Below are 27421 nucleotides of genomic sequence, written 5' to 3'. Positions count from 1 at the left end.
GCAACTTAAAGGAACAGTCACAGGTTCCAGAGAGCAGGACATGGACATGCTGGTGGGGGTGGGGGACATTGTTCTCCGTACCACTTGCTACCCCTACTATAACTAGGAGATTACCATTGTTATCTTCGCTTAACAGATAAGAGACTGCGGTGTGGGGGAGGTTCAGCTAACAAGTGGGAGAGCTGGGATTCAAAGTGAATGTAGCCCAGCTCCAGAGCTTCTTGCATGAGGCTGCTAGAGTGGGAGAGGCCTGGAGCCCCCTCCACTCTCGCATCTGGCAGACGGTAGGCCCTGGCTGAATTCTGGAACCTTAGGGAGTTTCCTGGGTAGGTGGCACAGGGCACATTTCTGCCCTGGGTCCTCAGTCCAGAGACATGGGTACTAAGTCCAGCCCTGCCTCTAATGCCCTGGGAGATCAGGGACACTGGGCAAATTCCTCCCCTCTTCAGTTTCCTCATCTGGAGATGGGAGTGGAGAGAGGCTGATCTCAAAACTCCTCTCCCCTTGCATGTTCACAGGTTCTATGACCCAGGCCCTGTCAGCGACATGGTATTGGGGGCCTCACACCTTCCAGGAGAAATCTTAGAAAATGTCACTGCAAAACACCAGTGAACACACAGCACTGACTTCGGGTCTGTCCTCCAACCACCCCCATTTTTGTCTTCATTTTACGGATAGGAAAGGAAACTCAGATTGCATATTGGGCTCATGAGCCTCCTTCAGGATTTTGCAAAGTTGAAGGCAAAAATGAATGAAATAAGGGAACAGGCTCCTGCTGCCAGCAGTCCAGAGGGCCTTCCTCAACATCAGCCATCCCTCAGGGGTGGGGTCCATTCTCACTTGTGTGGGATGCAAGGTCAAAATGAACAATGCAAAGATCTATGTATCCCATTTAAGCGACTGTCCTTTATTCTGAGATTATGCCCTTTTTAGGTGTTAAAAAATCTTTTTTATTTGTCCATGCCTCTCCACTTGAGAGATCTTCGTTCCCCAACCAGAGATGGAATCCAGACCCTTGGCAGGGAAAGCCCTTAATACTAACCACTGGATTGCCAGGGAAGTTCTTTAAAAAATAATCTTAGGGCCCCGCCCCCGCCCGCTGTGCGCGCGCTGGCCGGGCAGCATGGCGGCGGCGGCGGGCGCCCCCAAAAAAAAAAAAAAATAAAAAATAATCTTGGGAGAGAATAGCATTGAAACAAGTATACTATCAAGGGTGAAACAGATCACCAGCCCAGGTTGGATGCCTGAGACAACTGCTCACGGCTGGTGCACTGGGAAGACCCAGAGGGATGGGATGGAGAGGGAGGCGGGAAGGGGGATCGGGATGGGGAACACATGTAAATCCATGGCTGATTCATGTCAGTGTATGGCAAAAACCACTACAATATTGTAAAGTAATTAGCCTCCAAGTAATAAAAATAAATGGGAAAAAAAATAAAATAAAATAAAAAAGAAAAAAAAAATAATAATCTTGGAATTTCCCCAGTGGGATAAGTGGTTATGACTTCGCCTTCCAATGCAGGGGGTGTACCAATCTCTGGTCAGGGAGCTAAGATTCCACATGCTCATGGCCGTAAAACCAAAACATAAAACAGAAGCAATATTGTAACAAATTCAATAGAGACTTGAAAAAAAAATTGGTTTGGAAGAGATTGTGTTTGGTTACGGTTGATGGTAGGGTTTGGGTCAGGTTGGGAGTGGCGATGCGTAAGATGACAAAATGAAAAGTTGGCAACTCTGTGTTGGTCTTTAGAATGTGTTTGGAAATGTTAGATGTCTCCAAGTCTGGGGGCCACTGAGGACTGTCCTCTCTCTCCTCAAGCAGCCTCCAAGCACAAGGCTCCCTTTGCTTTCCAGTCTGGGAGGTCTGCGAGGGCCTGGAGCGAGGTGGGGATGAAAGAGAGATGCGACAGCCTTGATGGGAGAAACCTCTGCTGCCTTTGTGAAGTGGGGGTAGGGTGGGGGTGAGATAATCACCCTGGAATGCGAGGGGCCAGCAGGGGAGAGCACCTCTTGAGTGGAGGAGTCCCAGCCGTCCTTGGCAGCCTCTGTGTTTTTCCTCCTTCCTTCCTCTCACCCGCTGCGGTGGCACAATGGACAATGGCAGGCACACAATCCCCACGGAGGAGACAGCCGGTACAGCTGACCCCGACTCTGGGGACCTGCAAGCCTGTACCCACCTCCTCCCACCCCTGCTGGAACCCTTGATCCCTGGCCCTGCAGCCCCCGTAGCTTCCTGTTTGCCTGCTCTATTTGTATGGCCCCAGGGACAGAGCTGATCCTTGAACTCTGAGTTCCACATCGCCAGGACCAGTGAGCAGCGGCAAGGCCTGGGCTGGGCTTATCAGCCTCTGAGCCCAGCCCCTGCCTGGACACATAAATAGGCCGGGGGAGAGCTGGCTGATCAGACTGCTGGCCATTGAGGTAAGTGCTGCGACCTGCTCCCCAGCTCTAGGCATTTGAGGCTCTGGGATGCTGGCTGGGGGCTCTGGACCCCTGGCCCTCCCCCATCCTGTGTCCCACCTCCTCCTCCCCGGCTGGAGTGAGGAGGGGGTGTGTGGGCTCCTTCAAGCCCTGCTCAGCCGGGCCCCTCTTCTCCTCCAGGTCACCCACGACCCTTCAAGATGAAAGCCGTGGTGCTGACCTTGGCTGTGCTCTTCCTCACGGGTAGGTGCCCCCAACCTAGGGAGCCAACCGTTGGGGGGAGCCTTCTCCCTGAACCCCTGCGGACCACCCTCCTGGGCCCAGGGAGCAGAATTACTCCCTTGCCCCCCTCTCTCCTGCCAAGCACTTCTGCTCAGATCCCAGCCCAGAGCTGGTCTGATCTGGGTCTCCCCTCTCTCTCCCAGGGAGCCAGGCTCGGCATTTCTGGCAGCATGATGACCCCCAGTCATCCTGGGATCGGGTGAAGGATTTTGCCACCGTGTATGTGGAAGCAATCAAGGATAGTGGCAGAGAATATGTGGCCCAATTTGAAGCCTCCGCTTTGGGAAAACAGCTCAAGTAAGAACCTGCTTGTGCCTGTGGCAGGGGTCGGGGGTGTCGGTGCTGGGGGATGGAGAAGCCTGTGGGGAGAAGCAGTCAGACTGGCCCAATCCCCACCTCCTATCTGATGGGCCCCACAGAAGCGAGGAGTGGGACCCCCAGCAAGGGGCAGACCAGCGCTGTCTGGTCACTATTCTCTGCACTGCACTCCGCCCCTGCCTATTCGTAACTCCCTTCTCAGCTCCAGCCAGCAACAGAGATGGCTGTCTTCAGAAAGAAGAATGGGCTGGAAGAGTGGAGACTAGGTCCTTAAAAGGCCCACCTTTGGGGACAGACAGGATTGGGCACCAAAACCAGCTCCAGCTCTGTCTCCTTCTAACTCCTCCATGCATCTGGTCAATGGGATGCAGTGGGGAGTGAGGGGGGAGACCATGGATGGGAGATGCTAGGCTAAGGATCTGCCCCCAGCTACCTCACGTTCAGGCACAGGTCTGCCCAGGTCTCACACGGGGAAAGCACGGGCGCTGAGCTGCAGCTCTGGGGGTAGCCAGGGGGCCGGGAGGTGTAGCCTGAGAGAGCCCTCTCTCTCCCCTTGCAGCCTGAAACTCCTGGACAACTGGGACAGCCTGGCCAGCACGTTGACCAAAGTGCGTGAACAGCTGGGCCCGGTGACCCAGGAGTTCTGGGACAACCTGGAGAAGGAGACCGCGTCGCTGAGGCAGGAGATGAGCAAGGACCTGGAGGAGGTGAAGCAGAAGGTTCAGCCCTACCTGGACGAGTTCCAGAAGAAGTGGCACGAGGAGGTGGAGATCTACCGCCAGAAGGTGGCGCCGCTGGGCGAGGAGTTTCGCGAGGGCGCGCGCCAGAAGCTGCAGGAGCTGCAGGACAAGCTGAGCCCGCTGGCCCAGGAGATCCGCGACCGCGCGCGCGCCCACGTGGAGACGCTGCGGCAGCAGCTGGCGCCCTACAGCGACGACCTGCGCCAGCGGCTGACCGCGCGCCTGGAGGCGCTGAAGGAGGGCGGCGGCAGCCTGGCCGAGTACCACGCCAAGGCCAGCGAGCAGCTGAAGGCGCTGGGCGAGAAGGCCAAGCCGGCGCTGGAGGACCTCCGCCAGGGCTTGCTGCCCGTGCTGGAGAGCCTTAAGGTCAGCATCCTGGCCGCCATCGACGAGGCCTCCAAGAAGCTGAACGCCCAGTGAGATGCCTCGGGCTGCCCCCCTGGCCATCACTTCGGTTTCTTAGAATAAACATTTCCGGAGTGGAACGCGCGTGATGGGTTGTTTTTTGTTTTTTTGTTTTGTCTTTTTTGAAGATTCGATGATGATTTTTAAACAATAAAGTTTTCCAAAAGCCAAAATTTCTGTTTGGGGAGAATGGGGGTGGGGGGATCCTGGAGGGGCCTCCAGGGGGCGGTGGCCAGGGACACCTGGTGATGTCCCAGTGGAGTCCTGAGCTCCAAACACTGGCCTCTCAGGGCCTTAATGTTACAGGGCCTGCTTGTCTGGGGGCTGAAGAGTGGGGTAGGAGATGCTCTTTCATTAGGAGGACCAAACAGGAAGGAAATAGAGGACCAGGCAAAGTGACAGATGAATCCAATGCAGGTGCCCTGAAAGAGCTTCAAGCAGGAAGTACTGGCGTTGCTGGGAGAAGTGGGCTCCCTGTCCCCAGCATTTCCCCGGACAGAGGACATAGTTCCCCAGCCCTCCTGCTCAAGGGCGGCTGAGGTTGGAGGGACCTCAGTGAGCCTGTGGACTTGAAGGTTCCCACAGGAATCTTCCTGTGGTTCCTTCCTAGGGCAGGTTCAAACGAAGGGCTTGGCGCTTGCTCCTTCCTCCCTTATTAATTCAAAATGTACTTTAACAAACACATCCTTTTTCACCAGAGCTTCTTACCACTCCTCACACTCCCACCCTTCTCCGAAACAACTGCTGTTTCCTCAGGCCCAGCAGTGCTAGCCCCATCCTTGGGGCTCCAAGCCTGCCAGCCCCTATTTTCTGACCTAAGAAAAATAATCACCACCTCTCGCAAGTAACTAGCCCATTCTAATCTCCAAGATGCTTTCATATCCATCATCTCACTGTATGCTTTCCCAGATCCTGGGTAGATTAAATGGGTGGTATGGATACAGAAGCTGGAGCTTGGAGATGTGAACTCATTTCCAAGACTGAACAGCAGGATGGGCTAGGTTGCCCTTTCTAAACCTATGTGCTCCTGAGCATCCATGATTATTAAAAAAAAAAAAAAAAAACGGCCAGGCATTCAAGTTTGTATGTAATTGAGTGTTCCCAGCCAGCTCCTCTTCACACTGAGGTACACACCTCCTCCCCCCACCCGACTCCCACCATGTGCATGCTTGTGGCTTTAAGATCTGCAAAGATCTGGGCAGTGCACTCAGGGGGCTTCCCTTTCCCTCTTCTCTCAGGGCCTTTTGCCCTTGGTGCTGGATAATCTACCCCTCCTCCATCTCCAGTGTATCTTAACTGCATAAAGGAGTGGGCTTTTTTAGTTCCTAACCATTTGAGCTACGTTGTAACAATAGGAGTAACTAAGACTTTTTCTGAGTCAGTTGAGCAAAATATGGGCAGCTCACTTGGGCTTGAGGTCAAGCAATTTACTGACTCAGTGACACTGGGCAAGTGCCTTCACACTTTGGAGCCTCAGTCTTATCACTGGAAGAGCAGGGAGGGGAGCTGCTCAAGTAGTCTGTGGTTCTGGAACGCTCCTGCATGAACATCTGACGGGCGGTGGGGACACAAGGGCTGCAGCCTGTGTTGGGTGACCTCGGGCTCCTCCTCAGTTCCTAGGACACGGGACCCCCCCTCCAGTCCTGGCCCCAAGGGGACAGTCCGCTCAGCCTGTAGTGACGAGGGCAGCCATTTACCAGGTGCCTTGGAGATGCCAGGTGCTGCGCACTCTCATTTCCTTCATTCCTTCTCAACAGACCTACAATGGATGGGGTATCACTGTGCCCACTTTACAGGTAAGAAACTGAGGCTGATATGAAGTGACGGAGCCAGGACTACAGCCCAGGTGTATCTTACTTTAACCACCACCCCCTCGGCCTCCTTCCCCCAAGTGTGGTTGCAGTCGGGGAAGGGGGGTGGGCATGCAGCCCAGGCAGTGCACGTCCACTCCAGAATTTTGATGAACACACACAGTCTCAACTCAGTATGTCGTTATGATAATGACGTAAAATGCCAGGTGCAAGGCCTGGCAAGGAGCACACACTCAATCATGTTACACAGCACTTGACAGTGTATTCAGATACTGCCAGACCCAGCGTCCCCTTTGCTCCTCCACGCAAACTGTCCATGCAGGCAGGCTAGGTAAGGCCATTGCTACCTCGCTCCACCCAGCTGCTAAGAGGTGGACACCCCACTCATGGCAGTTTCTCATCCAGCTTTATTGGAAGGCCAGCACACACCGGGCCAGGTCTTGGAGGGGGGGGTTCGGGGAGGGCACTGAGAATGCGGTTCTTGTAAGTGACCCTTGGGGGCAGCCCTTGGAGGCTGCGGGACTCAAGGAGCTAGTAGGATGGATAGACGGGTGGACTTGGGGTTCTTAGATCTCAGACGGCCTCAGGGTGGAGACTGTGTGGGACTGTACGCAGATTCCCAGAAGTCACTTGAACTTGCTCTTGAACGAGTTCCAGGAGTCTTTCAGGGAGCTGAAGCTTTCAGTCATCCAGTCTCTGGGGGTCAAAAAAGTGAGGGGAGCAGATGGGGTGGGGGTGAGAGTTGTCTCTAGGCAGTGACAACTATGGGGCTCCCACCCTACCCCCACTGGCACTCCCCCCCACCCTCTCAACCCCTCCCAGCAATGCCCCAAGACCTCAGGCTGGGACCCCCTATAGCTGCACCCCAGGAAAGGATGCCGAGGGTAATGATGGGAACACAGCCAAGGTTCCCCAGAGTTTCTCCAGCTGTGGGCAGATGGTGGATCTGAAGCAAGCTGGAGTGACTGATTTGGAAGATGTGTGAGGTCAGGACTGCCATTCTAGTGGAGGCAAGTGATGCCCCCTAGAATTGTACATCCTGGTGGCTCCAGGCGGGGTGGGGCAGAGGGAGGCAGTCTCTCATTTGGACAGTCATCAGAGGGTTGATTAGCAGTGTGATCTGGGGCAGGTCACTTGGTTAAGTGGGCCTTGGTTTTCTTGTCTGCAAAATGGGGAAATAATATCCACTCTACAGTGGGTCCTGAGGACTAAAAGTGTTTGTGAACACCTCTGCTATGGAAATGCCAATGCAGATGGAGTGGAGGTGGGGAAGGTGGGTGGGGCTAGCAGAGGACTGGTGGGCAGGGGCAAGGTGGGAGAGGAAGGACCGACTTCTGCTCACATGCGCCCGAGGACTTGATACAAGGCAGAAACACACATACACACACACACACACGCACGCGCACGCACACGCACACACACTGGCTGAAATTGGGTTGGTTGGGGTCAAACCTCCAACCAGATTATCAGGAAAGGAAAACGAAAGTGAGGACAAGGAGGGAGAAAGAAGGGACAACAGAGGGAGGAGAGACAGGATGCGGTGGCCCTCCGTCATCTCTCCCTGCGAGAGAGCATGTTTTACAGAGAGAAAGGAGGCTCAGAGGCACAGCCACCTGCCCAGTTTCTCACCGAACAGGGGCAGGTAGGGCTGGGAGTGCGGAAGTGAGGGCATACCTGGTCTTCTGAACCACATCCTTGGCATAGCCCTTCACTTTGTCCAGAAGGGATTCCTCCTCGGCCCTGGTAGCTTCTATGAGGAGAGCAGGACTGAGTGCGGTGGATCAGCCTCTGGGGAACTTTTGGCTCCTGCCCAGCCCCTCATCGGGGCTCTGCATTCCCCAGCCACCTGCCAAACTGCCTTGTCCCTGCCCCCAGCCCAGTCTCCACCCGCTGCTTACCAGGCAAGACCAGGAGAGCCAGGAAGACAGCAACAAGGAGCAGCCGGGGCCGCATGGTGCCTTGGTTCCTGCAGGGAAGGGTCCTCTGAGCCCTTCCTCAAGTCCCCACCCCCCCACCACCTGCCACCCCAACCAGGCGGCCCTCCCTGGGGAGATGCGGTGGCCCTAAAGCAGAGCCTGGGCTGGGTCAAGTCGGGAGGAGAGAGGGCTAATGTGGGGGAGGTTATAGGCTTTCAGAGAGGGGCTGGGGGACCCAGGGCAGAGGAAGTGGGGGGAGGCATGAAGCAGGAAACCCCCAGACCAGGAATCAAGACACCAGGATTCTGGCCAGGTTTCTGCCACTAACAAGCTGAGTGACTCTGGGTGACTCTCTGCCCTCTCCAGGGCTCAGGTTTTCTGTCTGGGGCACGACTGGGCTGTCTGAGTTTTCTAATCCTAAACATGCAGAGCGAGCAGCAAAGGGAGCCAGTGCCAGTCCCAGCTCCACCACTAGGCTCTGGGTAGCTTTGGGCAAGTGACCTTCCCCTAGGGACCTCGATCTCCCCAAAATGCCTGGGGAGAGGCACTCATCAAGACTTAAGGCTTCCCCAGCTCTACAAGCGCTTCTCTAGGCTTCGCTGGCTGGGCACAGACCCCCACCTGCCCCTCCCCATCCTGCTCCCCTTCTCCCCCCAACCCCTCAGGGAGCCTTACCTGGAGCGGCTGCTTCTTGGGATGAACTGCGTACGAAGGCAAGAGGATTCTGACCTGTTTTATATTGTCCCCCGGACACAGGGCAGCGTGTGGGCCCAGGCAGCCGGGCAAAGGTCACCAGCTGATCAATCTAGACCAGACCCTGACAGAGGGTAGCCAGAGGCACCCAGGCCCGCTGGGAGTTGGGAAATCTCTAGAAAGCTGAAGGTGCCCACCCTGCTCTCTGCCACCCCTATGGCTTGGAACTGGGGTGACCCCGTTCCTTCTGAGCAGCCTGCTTCCCCAGGGAGAGGCTGGTGAGATGGGAGAAGGGATTGGGGGACAAACATTGTCCTTTCGCCCTGGGCTTCCAGGTCCTTCCCCACTTTAAGCCCTGACAACAGCCTGCGAAGTGGGGGTGAAGTGAGAGGGGAATTGGCTTCTTCAGACTTGGACACAACTCAGCTGGCTGGGCTGGGGAGTCCAAAGTGAAGTCACAGAAGACCTGTGGGCAGGGGCTTGTGCAGGAGGTGGGACACAGTTGAGTGCCCACAGCCCCCTCCCCAGGATCTCCATCTCTGGGCTTTAGTCCCGGGTGCAGCTGACCCAGAAATTTCCCTGAGCTCTTTGATCCCAGAACAGGGGGTGGTGGAGGAAGATCAAAGGCTGCTGAGCCCCAGGCCTTTATCCTACCGCCCCCTCTATTCACCTTGCCCTCTGGACCCACTGATAACGTCCCCAGGGGGCAGGATCTGGGCTCCTGGTTGAGGCCCTCCCCTGACTGTGCAGCTGGGACTGAGGCCAGCGCTGAGTACCTCTCGACCTCAGGCCTCAGCGCCTCAGCTTGGAGATACCAGTCCCTGTAGTCCTCTGGCTGGGCAGACAGCTGGAAGGAACCAGGTTTGGGGTGAGGCTGGTCCAGCGGATAGAGGGGCCAGACAAGCTCTAAGGGGCAGTCGGCTGTCCAGCAGAGGTCTGGGCCCTTCCCAGGGTGAAGTGTCCTCTAGGCCAAAACAGAGCTGTAGCCTGGGTGGTAGGATCAGGGAGCTCTGTCTTCTGGATGTGAAGACTTCAGAGTCAAGAAATTTTCAGTTTAAATGATGCTTTCGGCACTTACTCATATGACCCAGGGCCAGAGAGCTAACATCTCAGTGCCTTGATGTTCTCCTCTGTAAAATGGGGCTAGACTACTGATATGCCGGTACTGTAAAAGTGAAAGGGTTTGTTGGCCACTCATGTCCGACTCTTTATGACCATGTGGATTATAAACCACCAGACTTCTCTGTCCATGAGATTCTCCAGGCAGAATACTGGAATGGTTGGCCATTTGCTCCTCCAGGGGATCTTCCTGACCCAGGAATCGAACCCAGGTATCTTGTATTATAGGTGGATTCTTTACCAGCTGAACCAGAAGGGAAGGCCAGAATTCTGGTGAAATATACATGAGATAGGTACAAAGTCCATGAAGGGGGCTCGGTAAATCTCTCCTTTCTTACAAACACCTGTCCTTTCTCAGACAGCATAGTCTGAAGTCAGGAGGAGCCTCCAATGTAGAAATAGGGCTTTTGGCAGGTGGCCTTCTCAAGAAGAAGCAACTAAATAGACCATGTGAAATCAGAGGCCCAATAAAGTGACTACCTTCAGAATTCTTTATCTGTGGCTGAAACTTGAAATTTCTCCTTAGAGGTTTGTTCCCTTGACTGAGACCTGGTTATATGTAAAACTGCAAATAGATTCCTGTGAAGTAGGTATTATTAAGCCCATTTTATAGGCAGAAGCCGAAGGCAGGGCTGGAGACATACCCAGGTGCCCATATTCCACCCATGGCAGAGTTGGGAACCAGAAGCCCAGTCTTCTAATATGCACACTGGGACCAAACCGCATGGAGAGATGAGGCCCTTGGAGGTTTATCAGTCACTCAGAGTGCATCAGTTTCAGCCTCTTCCTGAGCACAGACTGTGGTGATGGGGTGGGGAGGAGAGGAAGGTGATTGGGAGGTCCTCAAGGATTTGGACGTTGGGGAAGAGAGAGGGCAGCTGTGCCCACTTCCCTCTTCATTCTGATCAGTTCCTTCTCCCCAGAAGTGAGGGTCGCAGTGGGAGTCCAGATTCCAGGCTGGGCTGGGACATGCTGGGGTGGACCGGCTGGAGTCCTGGGCCCTGGTTCCTCCAACTCTCCTGCCATGTGTGTGGAGCGTCTGGAGGAGGCCGCCCTCTCTCTCCTGGGCCGCAATGGGCCAGTGAGCCCAGGGAGGTCAGAAGATGTGGGCAGAGACCCAGCAGCATGGTGTCAAGCTGGGTAGAGAACCAGAGAGTGTGGGCCTCTGCAGCTGGGTTGACATGCCCTGGGGCCCGGGACCTTATCTCATTCCAAGGGCTTGGTGCCTCTGTGTGCCTGTGCCCCTCCCAGCAGCTCCAGCTGGGTCCCAGGAGGGCTGTCTGAGGAAGGGTCTGATCAGTGGTCCAGCCTAAGCTGCCTCTCCTTCTCTTCTTCTCTCCCTCCCCCCAGCATAGCTCCCCTGGGATGAGGATGCTGCTCCAGCCATGGCCCCTATAACTGGTAGCGGGCAGGGAGGAGGGGCAGGAGGACGGAGAGGAGAAGGTCTGACCAGCTGGGGCCAAAAATGGTCCTCGAGGGTTAGACTAAATCTCTCTGCTTCCACTTGTGTGCGAGTGAGGCTTAGCTCACGAGCCTCTGTGACCCACGCCCCTGCCACAAGGCTGGACTGGGCAGCACTGACTCAGCCCTGCCAGCCAGAGGCCCTGGTTCACCATGGCCTTCTGTGCTGGAAGTTCCTCCTAGTGTCTCACCCAGATCTTCCCACCCAGGAGCCACCCACTTTGAGCTCTGCCCTGGGTGGATGGCCAGTGTGGAGCAAACATGGGGCCCTGTGTCCATGTGATTTGCCCGTCTCTGGCTGGGCCTGAGCCGTTCCCTCCTGATTCTGGGCTCAGGCTGCCCACTAGTTTGATCTCTGTTGATGGGGCAGGAGGGTGGCCATAGGTGATGCTAGACTCTCAGCCTCGTCACCTCACTGACCATTAGGTCTGTCTGTTGTACAGATAAGGAGATTGAGGCTCAGAAAGGGATATGATTCACCCAACGTCACACAGCCCTTTGTGCCCACCCATGTGGCTCTGCCCTGACTCATAGGGCCAGGGTCTGCTGGAGCTGCCCGCACTCATGTCCTTTCCATCAGCAGCTCAAACAATCTGAGATGGTGCACAGTTCATTCAGTCACTCAGTCGTGTCCGACTCTTTGTGACCCCATGAATCGCAGCACGCCAGGCCTCCCTGTCCATCACCAACTACGGGAGTTTACTCAAACTCATGCCCATCGAGTCGGTGATGCCATCCAGCCATCTCATCCTCTGTCGTCCCCTTCTCCTCCTGCCTTCAATCTTTCCCAGCATTAGGGTCTTTTCAAATGAGGGGGCACAGGGGCCTCTCATTCTCTGTCACCCCCAGAATTAACCTGTTCACAGACTGATACACAGCATGCTCTCCGGGACTTCCTCAGCTGTCCAGTGGTCAAGACTCTGTGCTTTCACTCCAGGGGGCAGATGTTCCATCTCTGGTTGTGGAACTAAGATCCTGCATGCTGGACAATGTGTCCAAAACACAAACCAAAAACACCCATGATCCCAACAAAGGAGGTCAAACTCAACTGAGGGTCCTTGGTGACTCACTGTCCTCCTCACCTCTGGCCCGGTGGTGGGGAAGGTGTGGGGCCAGAGGTGAGCGCCTACCTTGCACTCAGCCCACGCTGGACTGTGCCTGATTTGGGAGTCTCGCAAGGCGGTGAACTTTTCAGGGTCAAAACACAGCTCATGCTTGATGAGCGCTGACCGTGGGCCAGGCATGGCTCCCAGCATTACTCAGATTACTTTCCTGACCCTGTAGTCAAGAGGCATGCACTATTTTATCCCCTACTGAGGCACACACGGGGCTCAGAGAGGTTAAGAAACTTGCCCAAGGTCACACAGTCATTATGTATGGAGCCCACACACAAACCCAAGGAGTCTGATCGCAGCCTTGGAAGCCTTAATAACTACTATGAGATGACAAGGGGCAGAATAGTGCTGTCTGGTCGGTATTTTCTGCAGTGCACTCCTCCCCTTCCTATTCTTAACTCCCTCCTCAGTTCTGGCCAGCAACAGAGGCTGTCTTCAGAGAGGAGAATAGGCTGGAAGAGTAGAGACTAGGTCCTTAAATGACGAGCTTTTGGGGACAGACAGGATCGGGCACCAACCAGCTCTGTCTCCTTCTAACTCCTCCATCCATTTGATCAATGGGATGCAGTGGGGAGTGAGGGGGAAGACCTTGGATAGGAAATGCTAGGCTAAGGATCTGCCCCCAGCTACCTCACGTTCAGGCACAGGTCTGCCCAGGTCTCACACGGGGAAAGCACGGGCGCTGAGCTGCAGCTCTGGGGGTAGCCAGGGGGCCGGGAGGTGTAGCCTGAGAGAGCCCTCTCTCTCCCCTTGCAGCCTGAAACTCCTGGACAACTGGGACAGCCTGGCCAGCACGTTGACCAAAGTGCGTGAACAGCTGGGCCCGGTGACCCAGGAGTTCTGGGACAACCTGGAGAAGGAGACCGCGTCGCTGAGGCAGGAGATGAGCAAGGACCTGGAGGAGGTGAAGCAGAAGGTTCAGCCCTACCTGGACGAGTTCCAGAAGAAGTGGCACGAGGAGGTGGAGATCTACCGCCAGAAGGTGGCGCCGCTGGGCGAGGAGATCCGCGAGGGCGCGCGCCAGAAGCTGCAGGAGCTGCAGGACAAGCTGAGCCCGCTGGCCCAGGAGATCCGCGACCGCGCGCGCGCCCACGTGGAGACGCTGCGGCAGCAGCTGGCGCCCTACAGCGACGACCTGCGCCAGCGGCTGACCGCGCGCCTGGAGGCGCTGAAGGAGGGCGGCGGCAGCCTGGCCGAGTACCACGCCAAGGCCAGCGAGCAGCTGAAGGCGCTGGGCGAGAAGGCCAAGCTGGCGCTGGAGGACCTCCGTGAGGAAGGTTCAAACACGAAGGAAATAGAGAAGCAGGCAAAGTGACGGATGATCCAATGCAGATGCCCTGAAAGAGCTTCAGGCAGGAAGTACTGGCTTTGCTGGGAGAAGTGGGCTCCCTGTCCCCAGCGTTTCCCGGGGCAGAGGACATAGTTCTCCAGCCCTCCAGCTCAAGGGCAGCAGAGGTTGAAGGGACCTCAGTGAGCCTGTGGTCTTGAAGGATTGGGGCAGGTTCAAATGAAGGGCGTGGTGCTTGCTCTTTCCTCCCTTACTAATTCAAAATACACTTTACAAAACGCACACCTTTTCCTTTTTCACCAGAGCCTCTTGCCACTATTCACCCTCCCACTCTGCTCAGGAAAAGCTGCAGTTTCCTTAGGCCCTGCTGTGCCAGCCCCATCCTTGGGGCTCCAGCCTGTCAGCCCCCTTTTTTCTGACCTGAGTCAGAAAAACAATCACCACCTCTTGCAGTAACGAGCATATTCCAATCTCCAAGATGCTTTTATATGCATCATTTCACTGCATCCTTTATATCCTGGATAGGATTAAAAGGATGGTATGGATGCAGAAGTTAGAGCTTGTAAATGTGAGGTCATTTCCAAGATTGAACAGCAGGATGGGCTAGGTTGCCCTTTCTAGACCTACGTACTCCTGAGCATCCATGATTATTTTTCTTTAAAAAAGTTGCTATCCATTCTAGTTTGTATGGAATTGAGTGTTCCCAGCCAGCCCTTCTTCACACTCAGGTACACACTGCCCGCCCCCCCACCTGCCATGTGCATGCTTGTGGCTTCAAGATCTGCAAAGATCTGGGCAGTGCACTCAGGGGGCTTCTCTTTCCCTCTCCTCTCAGGGCCTTTAACCCTTGGTACTAGATAATCTACCCCTCTTCCATTTCCGGTGTATCTTAACTGCATAAAGGAGTGAGCTTTTTTAGTTCCTAACCATTTGAGCTACGTTAAATGTCAAGCCCAGATATTTGGGTGAGGACATTTTTCAGGTGAGGGTACAGGGATCCCTGGCCATGTTGGGCCCAAAGAGAAGTCCAGATGGATTTCCAAAAAGAGAGCAGAGGTCTCCTGAGGCAGCTGGATGCCCCCCTGATGCCACCAAGATCTGTCAAGGAGCCTTTGACATCAGGCATGGGAGTAACTAGGCTTCCCTGGTGGCTCAGCAGTAAAGAATCCTCCTGCCAGTGTAGGAGACACAGGTTTGATCCCTGGGTCAGGAAGATCCCCTGGAGATGGGCATGGCAACCCACTCCAGTATTCTTGCCTAGAGAATCCCCATGGACAAAGGAGCCTGGCGGGCTACAGTCCATAGGGTCACAAGAGTTAGACACAACTTAGCAGCTAAACAACAACAGTAGGAGTAACTAAGCCTTTCTTTGTGTCAGCTGAGCAGAATATGGGCAGCTCACCTGGGCTTGAGATCAGGCTCTGCTGTTTGCTGACTCAGTGACACTGGGCAAGTGCCTTCACACTTTGGAGCCTCAGTCTTATCACTGGAAGAGCAGGGAGGGAAGCTGCTCAAGTAGTCTGTGGTTCTGGAACGCTCCTGCATGAACATCTGACGGGCGGTGGGGACACAAGGGCTGCAGCCTGTGTTGGGTGACCTCGGGCTCCTCCTCAGTTCCTAGGACACGGGCCCCCCACTCCAGTCCTGGCCCCAAGGGGACAGTCCGCTCAGCCTGTAGTGACGAGGGCAGCCATTTACCAGGTGCCTTGGAGATGCCAGGTGCTGCGCACTCTCATTTCCTTCATTCCTTCTCAACAGACCTACAATGGATGGGGTATCACTGTGCCCACTTTACAGGTAAGAAACAGGCTGATATGAAGTGATGGAGCCAGGACTACAGCCCAGGTGTATCTTACTTTAACCACCACCCCCTCGGCCTCCTTTCCCCAAGTGCAGTCAGGGGAGGTGGGGGCATGCAGCCCAGGCAGTGCACGTCCACTCCAGAATTTTGATGAACACACACAGTCTCAACACAGTATGTCATTATGATAATGACGTAAAGTGCCAGGTGCAAGGCCTGGCAAGGAGCACACACTCAATCATGTTACACAGCACTTGACAGTGTATTCAGATACTGCCAGACCCAGCGTCCCCTTTGCTCCTCCACGCAAACTGTCCATGCAGGCAGGCTGGGTAAGGTCATTCCTACCTTGCTCCACCCAGCTGCTAAGAGGTGGGTGGGGCACCAGCCCCAGGCCTGCTTGAGTTGGAGTCAGTCCCGAGCCCGCCCACAGAAGAGGCCCCACGAATTCTCGGCCCAAACATACATGACACGTGCAGGACACCCCGCTCACGGCAGTTTCTCATCCAGCTTTATTGGAAGGCCAGCACACACCGGGGTGGGCCAGGTCTCGGGGGAGGGGGAGGGCACTGAGAATGCGGTTCTTGTAAGTGACCTTTGGGGGCAGCCCTGGGAGGCTGCTAGACCCAAGGAGCTAGTAGGATGGATAGACGGGTGGACTTGGGGTTCTGAGATCTCAGACGGCCTCAGGGTGGAGACTGTGTGGGACTGTACGCAGATTCCCAGAAGTCACTGAACTTGCCCTTGAACGAGCTCCAGTAGTCTTTCAGGGAGCTGAAGCTCTCAGTCATCCAGTCTCTGGGGGTCAAAAAAGTGAGGGGAGCAGATGGGGTGGGGGTGAGAGTTGTCTCTAGGCAGTGACAACTATGGGGCTCCCACCCTACCCCCACTGGCACTCCCCCCCACCCTCTCAACCCCTCCCAGCAATGCCCCAAGACCTCAGGCTGGGACCCCCTATAGCTGCACCCCAGGAAAGGATGCCGAGGGTAATGATGGGAACACAGCCAAGGTTCCCCGGAGTTTCTCCAGCTGTGGGCAGATGGTGGATCTGAAGCAAGCTGGAGAGGGGTGACTCCAGTTTTGGGAGACGTGTAAGGTCAGGACTGCCATTCTAGTGGAGGCAAGTGATGCCCCCTAGAACTGTACATCCTGGTGGCTCCAGGCGGGGTGGGGCAGAGGGAGGCAGTCTCTCATTTGGACAGTCATCAGAGGGTTGATTAGCAGTGTGATCTGGGGCAGGTCACTTGGTTAAGTGGGCCTTGGTTTTCTTGTCTGCAAAATGGGGAAATAATATCCACTCTATAGTAGGTCCTGAGGACTAAAAGTGTTTGTGAACACCTCTGCTATGGAAATGCCAATGCAGATGGAGTGGAGGTGGGGAAGGTGGGTGGGGCTAGCAGAGGACTGGTGGGCAGGGGCAAGGTGGGAGAGGAAGGACCGACTTCTGCTCACATGGGCCTGAGGATTTGAAACAAGGCAGAAACACACACACACACACACACTGGGCTGAAATTGCTTTGAAAGTGAAAGTTGCTCAGTCGTGTCCAACTCTTTGCGACCCCATGGACTATACAGTCCATAGCATTCTCCAGGCCAGAATACTGGAGTGGGTTGCCTTTCCCTTCTCCAGGGGATCTTCCCAACCCAGGGATCGAACCTAGGTCTCCTACATGGCAGGCGGATTCTTAACCAGCTGAGCCACAAGGGAAGCCCAAGAATACTGGAGTGGGTAGCCTCTCCCTTCTCCAGGGGATCTTTCTAACCCAGGAATCGAACCGGGGTCTCCTGCATTGCAGGTGGATTCTTTATCAACTAAGCTACCAGAGAAGCCCCAGAAATTCCATTGGGTGGATCCAAACCTCCAATCAGATTATCAGAAAAGGAAAATGGAAGTGAGGGCAAGGAGGAAGAAAGGAGGATGACAAAGGGAGGCGAGGTGGGATGCGGTGCCTCTCCATCATCTCTCCCTGCAAGGGGGCCTGTTTTACAGAGAGAAAGGAGGTTCAGCGAGGCGCAGGTCCTAGGTGGGTGTGGGAGAGACACGGGTCCCCCATGGGGGCTCTCACCAAGTCCCGGGCAGGTAGCGACCAAAGGCAGGAAAGTGAGGGTTTACCTGGCCTGCTGGGCCACCTGGGACTCCTGAACGCTGCTCAGGGCATCCTTGGCAGTCTTGGTAGCCTCCTTCACATAGCCCTGCATTTTGTCCAGAAGGGATTCCTCCTCGGCCCTGGTAGCTTCTATGAGGAGAGCAGGACTGAGTGCGGTGGATCAGCCTCTGGGGAGCCCTTGGCTCCTGCCCAGCCCCCCATTGGGGTCTGGTATCCCCCAGCCACTTGCCAAGCCACCCCTTTCCCACACCCCGCCCAGTCCCCACCGGCTGCTTACCAGGCAAGACCAGGAGAGCCAGGAAGGCAGCAACAAGGAGCAGCCGGGGCCGCATGGTGCCTTGGTTCCTGCAGGGAAGGGTCCTGTGAGCCCTTCCTCAAGTCCCCACCCCCCCACCACCTGCCACCCCAACCAGGCGGCCCTCCCTGGGGAGATGCAGTGGCCCTAAAGCAGGGCCTGGGCTGGGTCAAGTCGGGAGGAGAGAGGGCTAATGTGGGGGAGGTTATGGGCTTTCAGAGAGGGGCTGGGGGACCCAGGGCAGAGGAAGTGGGGGGAGGCATGAAGCAGGAAACCCCCAGACCAGGAATCAAGACACCAGGATTCTGGCCAGGTTTCTGCCACTAACAAGCTGAGTGACTCTGGGTGACTCTCTGCCCTCTCCAGGGCTCAGGTTTTCTGTCTGGGGCACGACTGGGCTGTCTGAGTTTTCTAATCCTAAACATGCAGAGCGAGCAGCAAAGGGAGCCAGTGCCAGTCCCAGCTCCACCACTAGGCTCTGGGTAGCTTTGGGCAAGTGACCTTCCCCTAGGGACCTCGATCTCCCCAAAATGCCTGGGGAGAGGCACTCATCAAGACTTAAGGCTTCCCCAGCTCTACAAGCGCTTCTCTAGGCTTCGCTGGCTGGGCACAGACCCCCACCTGCCCCTCCCCATCCTGCTCCCCTTCTCCCCCCAACCCCTCAGGGAGCCTTACCTGGAGCGGCTGCTTCTTGGGATGAACTGCGTACGAAGGCAAGAGGATTCTGACCTGTTTTATATTGTCGCCTGGACACAGGGCAGCGTGTGGGCCCAGGCAGCCGGGCAAAGGTCACCTGCTGATCAACCTAGACCAGACCCTGACAGAGGGTGGCCAGAGGCACCCAGGCCTGCTGGGAGTTGGGAAATCTCTAGAAAGCTGAGGGTGCCCACCCTGCTCTCTGCCACCCCTATGGCTTGGAACTGGGGTGACCCCGTTCCTTCTGAGCAGCCTGCTTCCCCAGGGAGGGGCTGGTGAGATGGGAGAAGGGATTGGGGGACAAACATTGTCCTTTCGCCCTGGGCTTCCAGGTCCTTCCCCACTTTAAGCCCTGACAACAGCCTGCGAAGTGGGGGTGAAGTGAGAAGGGAATTGGCTTCTTCAGACTTGGACACAACTCAGCTGGCTGGGCTGGGGAGTCTAGAGTGAAGTCACAGAAGACCTGTGGGCAGGGGCTTGTGCAGGAGGTGGGACACAGTTGAGTGCCCACAGCCCCCTCCCCAGGATCTCCATCTCTGGGCTTTAGTCCCGGGTGCAGCTGACGCAGAAATTTCCTGAGCTGATCCCTCTAGCAGGGGGTGGTGGGAGAAGGTCAAAGGCTTCTGAGCCCCAGGCCTTCTGTTTTACCACCCCCCTCTCCTCATCTTGCCCTCTGGACTCACTGATAACATCCCCAAGGGGCAGACTGTGCAGCTGGGACTGAGGCCAGCGCTGAGTACCTCTCGACCTCAGACCTCAACTTCCGCAGCTTAGAAATACCAGTCTTCATAGTCCCCTGGCTGGGGTGGCAGTCAAGGCTGTGGTGAGACTGGTGTAGTGGAGAGAGGGGCCTGATGAGCTCGAAGGGACAGTCAGCTGTCTGGGAGATGCCCGGCCTCTTCCTGAGGTGAAGTGTCCCTTGGGCTCACATCAGGAGCTGCAGCCTGGATGGCAGCATTAGGGAGCTCTGTCTTCCAGTGAGGTCTCAGAGCCAGGAAATTCTAGGTTTAAATGGTGCCTTTCACTCCTACAGATATGACCCAGGGCCAGAGGTCTAACAGCTCAGTGCCTCAATATTATTCTCTGTAAAATGGGGCTAGAACACTGATACTCCAGAATTGTTGTGAAACATAAGAGATATGTAAAAGCAGCTGGTCCATGAACGGGGCTCAATAAATCTCTCCTCCTTTCTCCCAAACACCTGTGCTTCCTTAGACAGCATAGTCTGAAGGCAGGAGGAGCCTCCAATGCAGAATTAGGGCTTTGGGCAGGTGGCCATCTTACCAGGAAGAAGCAACTAAACCCACCATGGGAAGTCAGAGGCCCGAGAAAGTGACCTAGCTCTACCTTCAGAATTCTTTATCTGTGGCGAAAACTTGAAATTTCTCCTTAGAGATTCATTCCTTTCACTTAGACCTGGTTATCTGCTAAAATGCAAATGATTCCTGCAAAGTAGACATTATTAGGGCTCCCCTGGTAGTTCAGCTGGTAAAGAATCTGCCTGCAATGCAGGAGACCCCAGTTCGATTCCTGGGTTGGAAAGATCCCCTTGAGAAGAGATAGGCTATCTGCTCTAGTATTCACAGGCTTCCCTGGTGGCTCAGAAGGTAAATAATCTGCCTGCAATGTGGGAGACCTGGAATTGATGCCTGGGTTGAGGAGATCCCCTGGAGGAGGGCATGGCAACCCATTCTAGGATTCTTGCCAGGAACATCCCCATGGACAAAGGAGTCTTGCAAGCTGAAGTTCTTGGGGTTGCAAAGAGTCAGACATGACTCAGCAACAGTACACAGCACAGACATTATTAAGCCCATTTTATAGGCAGAAGCCGAAGGCAGGGCTGGAGACATACCCAGGTGCCCATATTCCACCCATGGCAGAGTTGGGAACCAGAAGCCAAGTCTTCTAATATGCACACTGGGACCAAACCGCATGGAGAGATGAGGCCCTTGGAGGTTTATCAGTCACTCAGAGTGCATCAGTTTCAGCCTCTTCCTGAGCACAGACTGTGGTGATGGGGTGGGGAGGAGAGGAAGGTGATTGGGAGGTCCTCAAGGATTTGGACTTTGGGGAAGAGAGGGCAGCCGTGCCCACTTCCCTCTTCATTCTGATCAGTTCCTTCTCCCCAGAAGTGAGGGTCGCAGTGGGAGTCCAGATTCCAGGCTGGGCTGGGACATGCTGGGGTGGACCGGCTGGAGCCCTGGGCCCTGGTTCCTCCAACTCTCCTGCCATGTGTGTGGAGCGTCTGGAGGAGGCCGCCCTCTCTCTCCTGGGCCGCAATGGGCCAGTGAGCCCAGGGAGGTCAGAAGATGTGGGCAGAGAGACCCAGCAGCATGGTGTCAAGCTGGATAGAGAACCAGAGTGTGGGCCTCTGCAGCTGGGTTGACATGCCCTGGGGCCCGGGACCTTATCTCATTCCAAGGGCTTGGTGCCTCTGTGTGCCTGTGCCCCTCCCAGCAGCTCCAGCTGGGTCCCAGGAGGGTTGTCTGAGGAAGGGTCTGATCAGTGGTCCAGCCTAAGCTGCCTCTCCTTCTCTTCTTCTCTCCCTCCCCCCAGCATAGCTCCCCTGGGATGAGGATGCTGCTCCAGCCATGGCCCCTATAACTGGTAGCGGGCAGGGAGGAGGGGCAGGAGGACGGAGAGGAGAAGGTCTGACCAGCTGGGGCCAAAAATGGTCCTCGAGGGTTAGACTAAATCTCTCTGCTTCCACTTGTGTGCGAGTGAGGCTTAGCTCATGAGCCTCTGTGACCCACGCCCCTGCCACAAGGCTGGACTGGGCAGCACTGACTCAGCCCTGCCAGCCAGAGGCCCTGGTTCACCATGGCCTTCTGTGCTGGAAGTTCCTCCTAGTGTCTCACCCAGATCTTCCCACCCAGGAGCCACCCACTTTGAGCTCTGCCCTGGGTGGATGGCCAGTGTGGAGCAAACATGGGGCCCTGCGTCCATGTGATTTGCCCGTCCCTGGCTGGGCCTGAGCCGTTCCCTCCTGATTCTGGGCTCGGGCTGCCCACTAGTTTGATCTCTGTTGATGGGGCAGGAGGGTGGCCATAGGTGATGCTAGACTCTCAGCCTCGTCACCTCACTGACCATTAGGTCTGTCTGTTGTACAGATAAGGAGATTGAGGCTCAGAAAGGGATATGATTCACCCAACGTCACACAGCCCTTTGTGGACGTCCCCATGTGGCCGTGCCCTGACTCATAGGGCCAGGGTCTGCTGGAGCTGCCCGCACTCATGTCCTTTCCATCAGCAGCTCAAACAATCTGAGACGGTGCACAGGGGCCTCTCATTCTCTCCCACCGCCCAGAACTAATCTGTTCACAGACTGATACACAGCATGCTCTCTGGTACCTCCCCAGCTGTCCTGTGTGGAAGACGGCACACTTCCACTGCAGGCGGCACACGTTGGATCTCTGGTTGGGGAATTAAGATCCCGCATACCACACATTATGGCCAAAAAACAGAAATACACACTCCCATTCAGTGACGGCAAACTCAACTGAGAGTCCTTGGTGATTCGTTGACCTGCTCACCTCTGGTCCATTAAGGGGGAAAGGGATGAGGCCAGAGGTGAGCGACTACCTTTGCTCCCAGCCCAGGCAGGACTCTGCCTCATTTGGGAGTGTTGCAGCGCGGTGAAGTCTTCAGGGGCAAAACACGGCTTGTGCTTGATGAGCGCTGACTGTGGGCCAGGCATAGTTCCCAGCATTACTCAGATTATCTCCCTGACTCCCTGAAGCCCAGAAGGCATGCACTGTTTTATGCCCTACTGAGGCACATGGGGCTCAAAGAAGTTAAGAGACTTGGCTGAGGTCACCCAGTCAGTATGTATGGAGCCCACATGCAAAGCCAAGGAGTCCAACTCCAGCATCAGAAGCCTTAATAAAGTACTACAAGATGGCCCAGGCTGCTCCTGGAAGGAGGAGCTCCCTGACGCTGGAGGTGACCATCGGTGGGGTGGGACACTGCCAGGTAGTGGGGACTCTACAGAAGGGGTACAAGCTATCTTCAACCCCATGAGACATCAAGTCGCTCCTGGTCTATGAAACAGTGGAGACACGGGAAGTCAGGATCAGCCCAGCTGTGGACTCTTCCAGTGGCAGATTATAGAAGCCCATCCATGTGCGGGGCATGGTGCTCATGGAGGGCAGCCAACAGTGTAATACGATGGATTTCATCTCCTTGTCACCCAAGGTGATGTGTGTGGTCCAGCAGAGGGGCACAGACTGGTCAGGATGAGCCACCTTCTTGCTGGATGTCTTTCTGTGTGTGACCTCACTTGCAGAGGATGTTGGAAGTCCAAGTAGAAGATCAGGATGCCACCACCGCCCCCCTTCCCCATCTCCTGATGAGAGGCGCCCTGAGAGCCTCGGGTCTTGTGATTCATCACAAGCTGACTACTGCCACCCAGGGAGGTGGTGGGCAGGAATCAGACCTCGGGTCAGTCTGCCCTTCACCCTGCATTGTGCCCCAGAGAGTGGGGTCTCACTCTGCCACTCTCACTGGAGTAGCAAGCATGCTACTGTACTCCTTGCTTGGTCCAAATCCAGAAAATAGTTAATATTCTTATTAACAACAGTAATGGCTATTTTTCAGTGCTTACTCTGCCAGGCACAATACTACTCATTTCACCAGTAATGTCTCATTTACTACACCCAACAATCCCATTTTTAAAGGAGAAAATGAGGCCAGAGCTGGGCCAAGTTGACTCACTGGACCAAGGTGACACAGTTGGCAGTGGCGGACGTGAAGCACAGTCACAATCAACACCTTCAACACAGGACACCCCACCCCCCCTCCACCCACCTTCCCAAAGGCTTGCAGGGGTCGCCTCCTCCCGGGCTCACCTTGACCAGAGCCCTGGATCTCAGCTCACTAGCCCATCTGTGGCCCTGGGTGTCCCAGTCCAGAGTCTGGTGCTCTGAGATGGAGTCAGGGTTGGGGGATGTGGGAGTGGGGGCCCTTCACTGGGGCAGACAGAGGAACTGTGAACTTTGCCCCCCCACCCACCCAAGCCGAGCATAGACCCAGAGCTGCCGCAGGGCTTCTGGGTAGTTTATCAGTCCTGCGCTCAGGTGTTCCCTCAGCCTCATTCCTCCCTTGGCTCCTGGCCCCTTCAATGATGGGTGGGGCACACCTTCGGAACAGCTGCTTCTGAATGCTGCCCGAGCCCCAGTCTGCATCAGCTTCCACGTTGTCCAAGGGTCACAAAAGTCCAAGAGGCCTCCTGGGAACGTGTCACCTTCCAGCGTGGAGTCACACTGGGGAGGAAGGTGGGGAGGGCAGCCCCGTGAGGATTTAAATGTCTGACTGGTTCTGAGCTTCAATCAGTTCCAACAGCAGCACAGTGAGCTGCCTGAGAACCTCTGCTCTGGCCCCTCTGAATCCAGGAAGGATCTGGTGCAGTAAGAGACTCTCCCAGCCCAGCGAGGAGCCCGGGATGTTCCTGAAGGCTGTGGTCCTGAGCCTGGCCCTGGTGGCTGTCACCGGTGAGTAGGAGCTGCCTTCAGATGGCACTCTTAGGCAGGACCCATCTGCTGCGTCAGGCAGGGAAGGGCGGTGAGTCTGGGGCCAGGGCAAGAGGACAGTTCCGAGTGTCTGTCAGCCCACAGCTGGATGCAGGGGGTCACCCAGCTGCCACTCAGCTCTGAGGAGTGCTGTCCATTCACAGTGCTGGGCTCCGTGGCATGCGTGCTACCCCAGCTTTACATACCCCTGTGGCTTCTAACTAGCCAAGCGCAGAGAGAAAAATCAATGGCTGGGCTCCCCCCCCCCCCCAACATCCAGTCTGCGGCTCAGGGCTGGGGCAGAGGGGCAAGGAAGGAGACGGCGCCCCCCCCCCCCCCAGCATCCAGTCTGCGGCTCAGGGCTGGGGCAGAGGGGCAAGGAAGGAGATGGCGCCCCCCCCAACATCCAGTCTGCAGCTCAGGGCTGGGGCAGAGGGGCAAGGAAGGAGACGGCGCTCATGAATTTGCTCTGTTTCCCACCCAGGAGCCCAGGCGGAGGTCAATGCCGACCAGGTGGCCACTGTGATTTGGGACTACTTCAGCCAGCTGGGCAACAATGCCAAGAAGGCGGTGGAACATATCCAGAAGTCTGAGCTCACCCAGCAGCTCAAGTAAGGGGGGCAGAGTTGGCAGGGAAGGGCTTCTTTAAGGCCATGCAATGTGTGGGCAAGGGCTGGACTCGGAGGCAGGGGACCTGAGCTTAGGATACCCACTGTCCTGCCATCAACTCACTGGGTGACCAGAGGTCTCCAGACTTGGATCCTGGTATTCATGTGTGCAAATAAGGAAGGCTGGACTGAATAATCCCTGCTTTAACTTTTCTTTTTGTCATGCCCTGTGGCTTGTGGGCGGAGAAGGCAATGGCACCCCCCACTCCAGTACTCTTGCCTGGAAAATCCATGGACAGAGGAGCCTGGTAGCCTGTGGTCCATGGGGTCGCTAAAAGTTGGACACGACTGAATGACTTCACTTTCATGCATTGGAGAAGGAAATGGCAACCCACTCCAGTGTCCTTGACTGGAGAATCCCAGGGAGAGCCTGGTGGGCTGACGTCTGTGGGGTCGCACAGAGTCGGACACGACTGAAGTGACTTAGCAGTAGCAGTAGCAGCAATGGCTTGTGGGATCTTAGTTCCCTGACCAGGGATCAAACCCTGGCCGTCAGCAGTGAAACTGCTGAGTCCTTAACACTGGGCCACCAGGGAATCTCTCACTTTAACTTTCCAGAGTGTGACAAATGGCCACATCTTAGCATTGAGGCTCCCAGAAGAAAGGGAGGGAAAGAAATGTCACATGAGCTGGCTTCTAATACATTCCAGGACAGGCCTCTGTGAAATCATGGGAAGGGCAGGGGTGAGGCTATTTGGGAAGCCTCTGGGGGTGTCACACGGGAGGGAGACCAGTGCACGGTGTGACTAGAAGATGCTAGAAGAGGCCCAGAACATCACATGTGATCTCTGCACATGTGGTGTGCACACAGCCACAGCACACCTGGGCTGAGAAGGACCTCAAAGTCCACTCCTTCTGCTTTACAGATAAGGAGAGGCAAGCCCACTGCTCCAGCTCACATGATAGGTATTAATAGATACTGTGACTCAAGCTCCAGGGGAGATCCAGAGGTACAAGGTCAATGTATTACATTGACCAATTACATCCACTTGCTTAAATCACCATCCACCATAGGAAAAGATGGGTGAACTCATTGTTCTGCACGCTGACCTGTCTTAGGCAGGTGTGTGAAAGGTGAGCCGTATGGAAAGAGCTAAGGCCCCAGTAGAGGAGCCTGGCGGGCTTACAGTCCAAGGGTCGCAAAGAGTCGGACACTTTGCGCTAACTGAAGCGACTTAGCCCGCAGGCGGGAATGCCAAGCCTCACGGTGGCCCCCTTGCGTCCTTTCCCCGCAGCACCCTCTTCCAAGATAAACTTGGGGAAGTGAGCACCTACACGGACGACCTGCAGAAGAAGCTGGTGCCCTTTGCCACGGAACTGCATGAACGGCTGACCAAGGACTCCGAGAAGCTGAAGGAGGAGATTCGGAAGGAGCTGGAGGAGCTGCGGGCCCGGCTGCTGCCCCACGCCAGTGAGGTGAGCCAGAAGATCGGGGACAACGTGCGCGAGCTGCAGCAGCGCTTGGGGCCATACGCAGAGGAGCTGCGCGCCCAGGTCGACACCCAGGCGCAGCAGCTACGGCGCCAGCTGACGGTCTACGCGCAGCGCATGGAGACGGTGATGCGGCAGAACAGGGACCAGCTGCAGGCCTCGCTGGCGCCCTACGCCGAGGAGCTCCAGGCCACGGTCAACCAGCGAGTGGAGGAGCTCAAGGGGCACCTGACGCCCTACGCGGACCAGCTCCAGACCAAGATCGATGAGAACCTGGAGGAACTGCGCCGCAGCCTGGCCCCTTATGCTCAGGACGTCCAGGGGAAGCTCAACCACCAGCTGGAGGGCCTGGCCTTTCAGATGAAGAAGCATGCCGAGGAGCTGAAGGCCAAGATCTCGGCCAAAGCCGAGGAGCTGCGGCAGAGGCTGGTGCCCGTTGTCAGCAGCGTGCATGGCAGTCAGCTGGGCAACGCCGAGGGCCTGCAGAAGTCGCTGGCCGAGCTGAGCAGCCACCTGGAGCAGCAGGTGGAGGACTTCCGCCGCACCGTGGGGCCCTACGGCGAGACCTTCAACAAGGCCATGGTGCAGCAGCTGGACGCGCTCAGGCAGAAGCTGGGCCCCCTGGCGGGGGACGTGGAAGATCACCTGAGTTTCCTGGAGAAAGATCTGAGGGACAAGGTCAGCAGCTTCTTCAACACCCTCAAGGAGAAAGAGAGCCAGGCCCCCGCCCTCCCCGCGCAGGAGGAGGCGCCCGCCCCTCTGGGGGGCTGAGTTGCCCCTGGTGCCCCCGCCCCACCACCGACACCTGCCCTGCCCTGCCCCCTGTCTGTCTGTCTGTCCCAAAGCAGTTCTTGTACAGACCTGTGGATACATGTCCAGTGGAAAGTGATGCTCCCTCTCGCTTCTCAATAAAGCTGCTGAGAAACTAGTCCAGTGTGGTTACAGTGGGGCTTCTTGGTGTTGTGGGAGCTGAGGGCGGCAGGGAGCACCGCGAGCAAAGCTTAGATGGGTCCGCAGGGGATGCTTAGAGCGACTGGGTTGCTGGGAGATGAGACTACGGGGGCAGGGTGTGCTGAGAGGGGTGTGGGGAGAGCCCTAAGGGGAGGTGGATAAAGATGTCACGCTTTGGACTTCCCTGGTGGTCTGGTGGGTTTCCCAGGTGGCTTGGTGGTAAAGAATCCGACACTGGGCTTTACCCCGAGGGCACCACCAATGTGGTCAGGACGAGGTCCTGGGCTCTGGGGAGCTCACGGCACAGTGGGGAAGACTGTCCCTCCTGGTCTAAGATCTTTTGTGCCTTTAATCTGACTTATTTGGGTGAATTTTGGTTTATTCCACCCACCC

The 27421-nt window shown here is 56.1% G+C and overlaps 4 protein-coding genes and 1 long non-coding RNA gene across 5 annotated transcripts; 3 read left to right on the top strand and 2 right to left on the bottom strand.

Annotated features, from left to right (window-relative positions):
* The first annotated feature begins 2241 nt into the window (after positions 1 to 2241).
* APOA1 (apolipoprotein A1) lies at positions 2242 to 4249 on the top strand. Its single transcript, XM_043482150.1, has 4 exons — positions 2242 to 2424; positions 2605 to 2667; positions 2850 to 3003; positions 3584 to 4249. Exons 2-4 carry the CDS (start codon positions 2625 to 2627, stop codon positions 4182 to 4184), a joined length of 798 nt encoding a protein of 265 aa, XP_043338085.1. The 5' UTR covers positions 2242 to 2424; positions 2605 to 2624; the 3' UTR covers positions 4185 to 4249.
* A 2120-nt stretch (positions 4250 to 6369) lies between these two features.
* On the bottom strand, positions 6370 to 8661 carry LOC122450305. The gene is made up of 4 exons (XR_006272096.1): positions 8572 to 8661; positions 7879 to 7946; positions 7655 to 7730; positions 6370 to 6676 (listed from the first exon to the last, which is right to left on the bottom strand). It is a non-coding gene; the product is annotated as an uncharacterized LOC122450305 (long non-coding RNA).
* Positions 8662 to 13006: 4345 nt separating this feature from the next.
* Positions 13007 to 13851, top strand: LOC122450304 (apolipoprotein A-I-like). Its single transcript, XM_043482568.1, has one exon. The coding sequence runs from the start codon at positions 13168 to 13170 to the stop codon at positions 13597 to 13599; it is 432 nt and encodes a 143-aa protein (XP_043338503.1). The 5' UTR covers positions 13007 to 13167; the 3' UTR covers positions 13600 to 13851.
* A 1309-nt stretch (positions 13852 to 15160) lies between these two features.
* APOA4 (apolipoprotein A4) lies at positions 15161 to 27005 on the top strand. The gene is made up of 4 exons (XM_043482565.1): positions 15161 to 15369; positions 23862 to 23960; positions 24463 to 24589; positions 25882 to 27005. The coding sequence occupies exons 1-4, from the start codon at positions 15285 to 15287 to the stop codon at positions 26846 to 26848; spliced, it is 1278 nt and encodes a 425-aa protein (XP_043338500.1). The 5' UTR covers positions 15161 to 15284; the 3' UTR covers positions 26849 to 27005.
* APOC3 (apolipoprotein C3) lies at positions 15863 to 18580 on the bottom strand. The gene is made up of 4 exons (XM_043482567.1): positions 18452 to 18580; positions 17759 to 17826; positions 17487 to 17610; positions 15863 to 16171 (listed from the first exon to the last, which is right to left on the bottom strand). Exons 2-4 carry the CDS (start codon positions 17811 to 17813, stop codon positions 16060 to 16062), a joined length of 291 nt encoding a protein of 96 aa, XP_043338502.1. The 5' UTR covers positions 17814 to 17826; positions 18452 to 18580; the 3' UTR covers positions 15863 to 16059.
* Positions 27006 to 27421: the final 416 nt, after the last annotated feature.

This window comes from Cervus canadensis, chromosome 11 (assembly GCF_019320065.1).
Source record: "Cervus canadensis isolate Bull #8, Minnesota chromosome 11, ASM1932006v1, whole genome shotgun sequence".
NCBI lineage: Eukaryota > Metazoa > Chordata > Mammalia > Artiodactyla > Cervidae > Cervus > Cervus canadensis.
This window is presented reverse-complemented; position numbering and strand designations above follow the sequence as displayed.

What these genes read in the sequence shown, in the direction of transcription:
- APOA1 (XM_043482150.1), top strand. Translation starts at nt 2,625, where the DNA reads ATGAAAGCCGTGGTGCTGACCTTGGCTGTGCTCTTCCTCACGG. An exon ending in GGCTGTGCTCTTCCTCACGG is followed by an intron (nt 2,668 to 2,849) that starts GTAGGTGCCCCC and finishes TCTCTCTCCCAG; the next exon opens with GGAGCCAGGCTCGGCATTTC. An exon ending in GCTTTGGGAAAACAGCTCAA is followed by an intron (nt 3,004 to 3,583) that starts GTAAGAACCTGC and finishes CTCCCCTTGCAG; the next exon opens with CCTGAAACTCCTGGACAACT.
- LOC122450304 (XM_043482568.1), top strand. Translation starts at nt 13,168, where the DNA reads ATGAGCAAGGACCTGGAGGAGGTGAAGCAGAAGGTTCAGCCCTACCTG.
- APOA4 (XM_043482565.1), top strand. Translation starts at nt 15,285, where the DNA reads ATGCCAGGTGCTGCGCACTCTCATTTCCTTCATTCCTTCTCAACAGAC. An exon ending in TCACTGTGCCCACTTTACAG is followed by an intron (nt 15,370 to 23,861) that starts GTAAGAAACAGG and finishes CTCTGAATCCAG; the next exon opens with GAAGGATCTGGTGCAGTAAG. An exon ending in GGCCCTGGTGGCTGTCACCG is followed by an intron (nt 23,961 to 24,462) that starts GTGAGTAGGAGC and finishes TTTCCCACCCAG; the next exon opens with GAGCCCAGGCGGAGGTCAAT.
- APOC3 (XM_043482567.1), bottom strand. Translation starts at nt 17,813, where the DNA reads ATGCGGCCCCGGCTGCTCCTTGTTGCTGCCTTCCTGGCTCTCCTGGTC. An exon ending in GGCTCTCCTGGTCTTGCCTG is followed by an intron (nt 17,611 to 17,758) that starts GTAAGCAGCCGG and finishes CTCTCCTCATAG; the next exon opens with AAGCTACCAGGGCCGAGGAG. An exon ending in CAGGTGGCCCAGCAGGCCAG is followed by an intron (nt 16,172 to 17,486) that starts GTAAACCCTCAC and finishes TTTGACCCCCAG; the next exon opens with AGACTGGATGACTGAGAGCT.